This window comes from Podarcis cretensis (assembly GCF_951804945.1).
Source record: "Podarcis cretensis genome assembly, chromosome: 7".
Lineage (NCBI taxonomy): Eukaryota > Metazoa > Chordata > Lepidosauria > Squamata > Lacertidae > Podarcis > Podarcis cretensis.
The window spans coordinates 3,741,172-3,751,340 of NC_137176.1; the positions used below are offsets into that span (position 1 = coordinate 3,741,172).

Genomic DNA, 10,169 nt, shown 5'->3' on the forward strand with positions numbered 1-10,169 from the left:
GAAACTGTTCTTAACCTGAAGCACCACTTTAGCTAATGGGACTTCCTGCTGCAGCCACGCTGCCGGAGCAAGATTTCTGTTCTCATCCTGAAGCAAAGTTCTTAACCTGAAGCACTATTTCTGGGTTAGCGGAGTCTGTAACCTGAAGCGTATGTAACCTGAAGCGTATTTAACCCGAGGTACCTCTGAAACCCAACCTAGGCTGCATTCACACTGCAGTTTATTCAATTACCCTGGGGATTCCTTAATTGCTGCAACATATTATAGCTTTCATATGACGTAAAACCCACTTCTGTAAAACTAATGCGATATAGTGCATGTTTAGCACTCATTTCTGTGTTATTTGATCCCCTTAACCCAAAAAAATAAAGGGGGGCAAAGTTACGAAATTTTGGGCAGTATGTCAGCATAGTGTTCTTTCCTGCTGTTTTCATGGGGGAGGGGGACATGGGGGCAACAGAAGCATGCGTGTGAAGAAGGCTGGGGGAATAGAAAACTGTCCAAGGTTGTTCATTGTTGTGTCACACCATGGCCATGGGTGTGAATGAAATTCAACATGTCATGCCGGTATATTGGTTAAAAAGCCACAAATTTACAAACAGCCACAAAAGTACAAACAGGTACTGCAGTGTGAAAGAATCATTAGAAAACAGGACAGAAGTGCTAGCATTATAATCAAGAAAACGAATGCAATCTTCTCCACCTCTGAATACCCCCCGTGCTCTTGCCCTCTGCCCCAATACCTCCCACCAGAATTTTTAAAAATATCTGTCATATGCCATGTTTGGCAAATTATTATGAAAGTAAATGCTAATGGTAACAAAATGCTCCAAAATTAAGTTCACAATGCTTCTATCATATTAGTGCTCAAAGGAATGACTCCATTGACATGAAGGTAGAAATCCTGCGACCAAGAAGAGTGGTAAAACCTGAAAAACTGCTGATACAGAGTTCATAGATATACAGTCCTTTGTAAACCTCAGGTATCTATGTAGCAGACCACCTGCGTTCATGGCTGTGTTTTGGCAAGGGGCATTGAAAAGCCACAGGCTACCAGCTTATCAATTTATAAGCATAAAATACAATAGATACAGTTTCCTTCTGCAGCCATACCAGTAATCAATTTAAATTTTCCTTGACACTTGGCATGGAGCTCAGTTTAAAGAGGGAACATACAATTTATTTGTTTCAGTTTCCTAAATCTTCCCTATATCAAACATCCTAAATACTGATAATGTACATTTTTGGTATTCACTGTCACCAATAACCTTTAGTCTAAGTTCTTTCTCTGTAGCAGTGGTTATTCAATGAGCTGCATTAATATTTAGTATTTTATACTATTTTTATCACACATTTTTTCTTTATGTGCTGAAATACTACATTAGAGCTTCCTAAACTGAACTATGCACTGGCTGCCAATTACGTAATTTTTGGGCCCAATTCAAATGCTGGTTTTGATCTATAAAGCCTTAAATGGCTCAGAACCAAAATACCTCAAGGACCATCTCTCCCCATACGAACCCGCGTCCTGTGATCATCTTCTGAGCTCCTTCTTCATGTGCCCCCTCCTTGAGAGTTTCGGAGGTTGACAACACGAGAACAGGCCTTTTCTGGGGTGGATCCTCGCCTGTAGGATGCTCTTCCTAGGGAGGCTTGCCTGGCACCTTCGTTACAAAAACTTTCCCCTATAATCAGGCATTTGGCCTTTTAGAAGAGGGTGGGGTGTTTCTAATGTATTTCTCTGCCCTCTTAGTTTAATGCATTTATGTGGGATTTATTGTTGGTTTCGTTGGTTGGTTGGTTGGTTGGTTGGTTGGTTGGTTGGTTGTAAGTTGCTTTGGGCTGCCCTGGGCAGGATAAAGTGACTAGCAAATTTAATAAATATATAGAAACAAAAATAACAATTCCCCAGCATCAAAATAAGCTTCACTGTCCCTTTGTCCTTTCCTGTGTAGAATTCAAACTGTGAATATCCAGCTGAGAACATAAGAAGCCTCCCCACATCAAATCAGACCTTTGGTCCATCTAGACCAGAGCTTTCCAAACTTTTCATGTTGTTGACAAACTTTTTAGACATGCATCATTTCGTGACACAGTAATTCAGTTTTACTAGCAAACCAGAGGTAAACGTACCCCTTTCAGCCCTGGGAGGAGAGCGGGGAGCATTCGTGTGACACGCCAACACACTAATGTGTCACACAGTTTGGAAAGCTCTGGTGTAAAGAATCAGTCTCCCCTTCACTGCCAGCAGTCTCTGTTTTTCCTAATTAACTTTTGACACATTATCCCATTTCCTTTTCCCTCATGTGTTGAGTTTTCTCAGTTGTAAGCCTGCAGGCAGGGCCAAGTTATTAATTTTTCATTTGGAATCTGGTACAGTGATAGACATAGTATAATCCACAGGGGATGATGTTGAATCTTTTTAAAAGACACCTAATCTAGGTTGGTTTTTCAATGGGCTCATGGGCAAGAGACAATAATTGCTTTCTCCCCAACCCTACACTCGCCCCAAAGGAAGAGCACCAAAACCCCTCCTTCGCACTGCACTATAACAAAGCTACCACTTTAGAATTTTAACTCTGAAACCTTTCTCTCAATGCCTCCGTCATCCCTTGGCAAAAATGAAAAGTAGGACAACCGTCTTCAGAAACGGTTGTACTCAGAATTTGCTTCTGTAGAAATGGAAACAATGTCCAAAATACTCACAACTGATAATTATTGTGAAGACAGATGAAAGAAGGGACTGGTTTTTAAAAGTGGAGCTCACTCTGTATCAAACCTTCATAAAGTAGAGCACTAGGTAATCCCAGTGTTTATTAGCAACGACTATATGGAATATGTTTATTACATGTTTATTATAGATAGAGAAATTCAAATAAGCATCAAACCAAACATAAACTATGAAGTTGTAACATGGAACTATTTTTATTTTTATTAAATTTTTAAAGATTCAAGGCACAATCTAGATCTCCTCCCAGTGTCAACACAGGTAAAGAATGGGGACCTGGGAGCAAAAAGGTTAATGGTGGTGAAGAGAGGTTGGAAGGAAAAGGATTTCCAGCACAGGAAAATCCTTTCTCTTCCTTGGCCACAGATGTAAGATTTTCAGAAATGTTGAAGGCACAAAAAATGGAAATGTTGGAAGAGACTGAAACATAAGAAACAAATACAGTGGTCCCTCGGGTTAAGTACTTAATTTGTTCCGGAGGTCCGTTCTTAACCTGAAACTGTTCTTAACCTGAAGCACCACTTTAGCTAATGGGCCTCCCACTGCCGCCACGCCACCGGAGCACGATTTCTGTTCTCATCCTGAAGCAAAGTTCTTAACCTGCAGCACTATTTCTGGGTTAGCGGAGTGTGTAACCTGAAGCGTCTGTAACCTGAAGCGTATTTAACCTGAGGTACCACTGTAACTGCATATGAGATGCAAACTTACTTTACGACATTAAGAACATAAACAACATTGTGTATAACTTTGCACATAAAAGCATACTATATGATAGACTAAAGGAGTAAAATGGTCTTCATTTTATTGAAATGATAACAGCACATACTAGGCAGAGCTGCTTCATCCAACGGCTCCTATCTTAGTTTTTACCAGTTGTGAAAATGGGATGGGGGTGGTACAGAATAAAAGTTGAAAACAGAAACCATCAGCAATGTAATAAACAAAAGGAAATGTCTATTATGTGGATTTAAAAATGGTCTCCTCTCTTTACCATCGGCATTTTCTGGAAAAAGAAGAAAACGTTCAGAAACCTTAACACCTCTTTTTAGTCTAACAACGGGATTGTTAAACAACAATCCCTGTTGCAAACTGCTTCCTGATCTCTGAAACGAAGGGGGGCACACCCAGTATCAGCCTCTAGTTTAACAAATCACAGGATTAAAGAATACATGTGTCACCTGCAACAAAATGTTGCGGCGAAGTGCTTCTGTTCAGGGTTCCAGGCACTTCATTCTATTTCCTCTTCCATTTTCCCTTCCTAAGCAGTCAGTCCTTGTTCCATGGCAACAAAGCATGCTCACTAGACTGGGCATTTGGGGGGGGGGTATCCCCCTAAGAGTTACTTAACATATATATTGTTATGAGTTTGTGGAGGGGGCCTCATTCCCCTAAATTCCTATGTGCCAACTCCTCCCCACAGCTCCTGGATTTAGTAAAAGTTAGAATTAATCAAGGTTTGATTAAACTTTGCCAGACAGGGAAACCCTCTGGATTTAGTTATGCCAGGGGTCGGCAAGGTTTACCTGCCATGGGCCGGATCACTCCCACGGAGGTTGCCTGTGGCCAAGACTGGTGCAGCGTGACGCTGGAAATTGCGTCTGCACATGTCCGTGGCACCGGAAATCGCTTCTGCACATACCCAGACACCCAAAATCATGCCTGCACAGAAGCAATTTTCAGTGTCTGGACATGCACAGATGCGATTTCCGGTATCTGCGCAGTCGGCTCATGGGCCGGTAAAACAGTCTTTGTGGGCTGCATCTGGCCCATGGGCCGCACGTTGCCGACCGCTGAGTTATGCTAAAGAGTCACGGTGCCCAGGTAGAGCTGGCTGGCTGGGCCATTAGCAGGGGACAAAAGCCAGGGGTGGCCATCCAGGAAACCACGGGAGAGCATAGGGGAATGGCTGGGTGCTAGTTGAAAGAGGAAACTGCAAGGTTTAGGGTTTCAGCTTCGAATGCCGTAGGCTTGGGGAGGTCCTTGGAGTTGGCTGGCAGAGAAAATGAGAAGATGGGACAGAAGTCCAAGTGAGCTGGGCAGGACTAGCTGGAACAAAGAGACACAGAGGATGGCTTCTTGCTGTCCTTTGAATGCAATGCTACCCTGAGGGGGGAAGCCAGACCCCAATAGGATGTGAATAATCTGCAATCCCTCCATCTAGGTTCAGGTTGTATAGATGTGTAAATAAACCAAGTATCATTTAAAAAACCACCATAGTCTCTACTGTGCCTCATTTTGGAACCCCCTCCCTGCAGACTGGCTCCTTCCTTGTCTGGCAGGTGAAGATTCCCACAAGAGGAGGTGGACTCTCCTTCCTTGGAGATTTGTTTTGAAGCAGAGGTTGGATGGCCGTCTGTTGTGGAAGCTTTAGCCTAGATGCTTGCATTGTGGGGGATTGGACTAGATGACACTTGGACACCTTCCAGCTCTAAGATTCGATGGTTCTATTCATTTTTTGATCTTAGGTTTTTTTGGGGGGAGGGGGGAACAAGATCATGGCCACTGGTCCCATCACCTCCTGGCAAATAGAAGGGCAAGAAATGGACGCAGTGAGAGTTTTTATTTTCTTGGGCTCCATGATCACTGCAGATGGTGACAGCAGCCACAAAATTAAAAGACGCCTGCTTCTTGAGAGAAAAGCAATGACAAACCTAGACAGCATCTTAAAAAGCAGAGACATCCTCTTGCCAACAAAGGTCCGTATAGTTAAAGCCATGGTTTTCCCAGTAGTGATGTATGGAAGTGAGAGCTGGACCATAAAGAAGGCTGATCGCCAAAGAATTGATGCTTTTGAATTATGGTGCTGGAGGAGACTCTTGAGAGTCCCATGGACTGCAAGAAGATCAAACGTATCCATTCTGAAGGAAATCAGCCCTGAGTGCTCACTGGAAGGACAGATCGTGAAGCTGAGGCTCCAATACTTTGGCCACCTCATGAGAAGAGAAGACTCCCTGGACAAGACCCTGATGTAGGGAAAGATGGAGGGCAGAAGGAGAAGGGGACGACAGAGGAAGAGATGGTTGGACAGTGTTCTTGAAGCTACCAGCATGAGTTTGACCAAACTGCAGGAGGCAGTGGAAGACAGGAGTGCCTGGCGTGCTCTGGTCCATGGGGTCACAAAGAATTGGACACGACTAAATGACTAAACAACAACAACATTTCATTTTAGATTTCTATTTTGTATTTTAAACTATATGATTCTGTCATTCTAAGCAGCACCTGGAGTTCATGCTTGGCAATGTCCCAGTCTGCCATCGGTGCTGACTTTGGTGTGATCTTGCCTGAAATCGGTGCTGGTGGTTCTACCACTTCTCTGCCATCAGCAAATTCTGCGGTTTCACAGCATATTGCCAGCAAGCACTAACAGGAGTGGAAAGGTTAATGCATATGTGCCTATGTGTCAGATAAATATTTTATTGCACCACCACTTCTATCCCTTTGAATCTTCCATCACACAAAGACGAAGCAGAAACTGAAGGTAATGAACAAGCTGCTGGCACAGATGTATAACATCATTTCAGCTCCTTAAATTGCTTGTAAGACTGGATACCACCAAAGGATATTCCCAGAGCATTTTTGTAAGCTGGCTACATTGGGGTGGGGATGGCTCACAACAAAATGTCTGAATTTTGAAAATAAAAGAAAAAACACAACCTGGGATTTTAGGAAAAGGAGGCAAGGATAATCATTGAGGATGCATCTGTTGTTTTCCCAAGGAATGCCCTAGGACAGTGCCGAATTTACGTATAAGTTAAACGTATATAGCTTAGGGCCCCACTCTCTTGGGGGCCCCAAAAAAATTTAAAGGGAGAAACCTGGATGTACATTTCCAAAATATAACATAAAAAACAAACAAAATAAAATCTACATACAGCAACAGGCTTTAGATACCTATTAGGTCGATAAATTACCATATAGCATATATTCAACACAAAAAACAGCGACAATTTGTTGTTGACAAAGGACAGCTAGACATATAAAGGGCCCCATCACCCTCAGTAGCTTAGGGCCTCATCAAACCCAAATCCGGCCCTGCACAAGGATATATGAGAAACACCTGGTATAATCTTGCTTAGGGTCAAACTACTTGTGACAGTAAATGTTGAATTTCCCCAATCACAAATAAAGCAGGAAGAGGGGGTGTAATTTGAAGTACAACAGGGGCATGTGTGGTAGGAATGGTGATTCTTCATCTTCACCTACACAGCCCTAGCCCTGTGATTGGGTTAAGTCTGGATTTAAAGACACTAGCTTGTCCTTAGTGTTCTTCCATATGTTCAGATAATGCCAAAGAAAAATCCGGCAATTCCATGATTTGTCCTTATTGTCTGTAAGCAGATATCATTCTGTGAGAGGGCAAATGGCTTGTTGGCTGCATGACCTAGGTAGTACAAAGACTTTATTTATTTATTCACAACAACTATGTTTTAATTGATGTGTGATTATCAGTGTGCAGATCTGCGAAGGAAATACATGGTTTACAAAACGGGAAAATTAATTTAGTTAAAAATCATCATTTCCTTGGTGATTTAAAATGAACAGTATGGAAACGAAGAGGAACAATCAAAAGGCAAGCATGAGGCAATGGTTCAAATATGTTCTTAGTCTCCAAGAACCACCAATCCCCCATGTGGGCATACGAGGAATCTTCAAGTAACTCCTGAAGAATCCCTCATTGAGAGCGCACTCCCCAAATGCAATGCTAGTGCTCTTCAGAAAAGAGCATTGTGTGTGTATGACCTCCCTTTCACTGCTTTCTGTCCACACCAGCAGAAAACTGGTTAAGGAGATCTGACGCTCCAATCACTTCTGAACTTATATCTTCTATGGTGGAAGATTATGAAAAAGGGTGGCACCAAACAGTCAAGTAGAATAGGGCTGGGCGATATATCGATACATCACGATGTCTGAAATAAGGATAGAACCATGTAGAGATGAATGAATACACTTAATAGATCCAAATGGACAATGTTGGCCTTGGTTTCAAGATCTACAAATGTTCTTCTTTCCAATAGTTATAGAATTGCAGTTGACCTACCTCAAAGCACTTGGGATTGCTATGTTTCCTTGAGCCCCACCACTAGACCATCCCTTTAGAAATACGTTGCCACTCAGTTGGACATAGAAAGGGAGAGGAAATACAGTTTTAAGGAGTATCTTAAGTGAGTTTTCTACCATCATCAAATCCTCAACCTCCACAGAAATGAGTTGTCCTCCAGAATTGCCAGAGAGGTTGTGGGTTAGCTAATAATACTATCATATACTGTAATCACTGGGAAACTCAATGTGTTCCTCCCACCACCAAGAACTTGTGGAAACCTTGAAACTTGCAAGCGCTCTGCTCCACCATTCTCCTTCCATATGCACTGAGATGTGTTGACAGTCCTCCAATCAACTATCAGAAACATCCAGAACCCTTTGAGAAGTCACAGGACTCAGTGGGAACCACAGGAGGTGGTGAGGGGGCCACAGCATTTGCATACATAAACTATTTATTAGATTTGTAGTACATTAAGTATTCTTGCTACCTCAGAGTGTAAGAAATGGCTTTCAAAAAGGCAATGGATGTTGTATTTCTAAGGATGCATGTAAGTGCACATGTGTGTCAGAGCTAGCCATAGCATTAGGCAGAGAGGTGCATCCACCTTGGGCAGGTGGCTTTGGCTGTCCCAAAAAGACAGCAAACTATTGTCATTTTTACAGCCAGCGAAGAAAAAAACAGGGGTTTTCATGGGATGGGATTTCCTACTCAGGTACAAAAATAACTTTGTGACTAAGCCCCTTTTCTTGGCTGGAAGCAGAGCTTCACTTTTGCTAATACAGAACAAAAAATGATACCCCTTTGCTCCATCCCCAACAAACCAAGTCAAGGTAACCCAAATTATTTTGGCACATGAGGCAGAAAATCTTACAAGTACTTCTCCCTGGGAACAAAAATGCAATAAGGAATTAAACAACTGGCAATTTGCAGCCTTTTCATGAAACCCCAAATCAGCTGGTCTCGGCTGGGAGAAGGAGCCATTTGCTGCTCTGCCAAAGGAAGCAAATTGTCTGGGGTGTGTTTTAATTTAAATATCCACCATCCAGCTTACATGGGGATTACATGCCCAAGTAATTCAGTCGTGATCCAGCAATGTGTTCTCCAGACCATTCACTGGGCCCAAGAGGGACCCAAGCACATCTACCACTCAAGCATCTTGCAGCTGCACACGTCAACTTCACTCGCTCCCAATAACCACAGAAAAACACTAGCTTCCCTCAAAGACCCAGTGGTCTCCCTGCCCAGGGCAACTTTGTGTGTGACCAGCAAGACACTTTTCCCATGTGTGTGACAACGTGGTCCTATGCCTCTGAAACAACTCCCAAGGCACCGGGGAAAGGAAATGGCATTCTTAAGAAGATGTAGAGGACAGGTGTTGTGGCAAGCATGAAGCTCTTTGGCAGATCATGCATCATTTTTCTATGACCATGTGGAAGGCTCACCAGTAATCTAATCACCAGTAATCTAATTTCTATACTGCCTTATATTGTTAAGGAAAAAACCTCAATGTAGCTTACAGCCTACATTAAAACACCAATTAAAACAATCCAAAATAAAGCAATACCAAAGAAAGTCAGATATAAAGTATACATAAAAATTAACAGGAAACTAAAATATTATACATTTCAAAATAAGACATTGCAAAGGAGGTCTGCCACAGAATGTGCATTGAATGCAGCAAAGTTAACAAAAAAAAATCTGAAAAACGGTAAAACACGATTAGATTAGTTGCCAGGGACATTTAGACAGACAATACATTTCCGCGAGAGGCGAGTTTGACAGCACCAAAATACTGAGTGGGAGAAGAGAGCGGGGGCGTCTCCCATTGTTTCGCCGCAACCTATTCTGGGTCTCCCGGTGTTTCCAGCCGGCGCCGCCGCGCGGGATCCCCAGGAATCCCCGTCCAATCCCGAAGCCAAGGCGCGCGCGCCTCGCCAACCAGGCGTCGGAAGGCGAGAGGCGGCGCGGAGCCTGGGAGGTGAAGCCCTTTCCGCCCCGTCCGATGGACGAAGGGGGCTCCTCACTCGCCCAGCTGGCGGCGGCGCGGGGGGGGGGGGAGTCTCGGAAGAAGCCTGAATCGGCAACCCGTCGCCCTCGGGTTAACTCTTCCGCTCCCAGAGCCGCGCACCGAGACATGCCCGGGACGTGCCCCGGGGTCGGGTTCCCCCCTGCCGCCTCCCCAGTCTGACACGTGACTACAACCCCCCCCCCAATTCTTTTCTTTTGCGGGGCGAGGGAGCCGCCCGGCCGGGGGAGCCGCACTTACGCTGCTGTTCTGGCCCGTCCAGTGCACCATCGCCTGGTTGTGCGCCGCGTCGCCTTTCAGCACGAAGGAGGTGGTGAGCAGCGAGGCCGCCTCCGGAGCTCCCCCGCCGGCGCCCCCCCGCCGCCCGCCCGCCT

General features: G+C 44.2%; 1 protein-coding gene across 1 annotated transcript in view; it reads right to left on the reverse strand.

Moving 5' to 3' along the window:
• The window catches only part of SORCS2 (sortilin related VPS10 domain containing receptor 2), a 129,178-nt gene extending 119,009 nt beyond the window's left edge, over window positions 1-10,169 (reverse strand). The window contains exon 1 of the mRNA XM_079983492.1: window positions 10,036-10,169. Coding sequence (XP_079839618.1) covers window positions 10,036-10,065 — 30 coding nt within the window. The 5' untranslated portion in view covers window positions 10,066-10,169. The remainder of the gene's footprint in view (window positions 1-10,035) is intronic.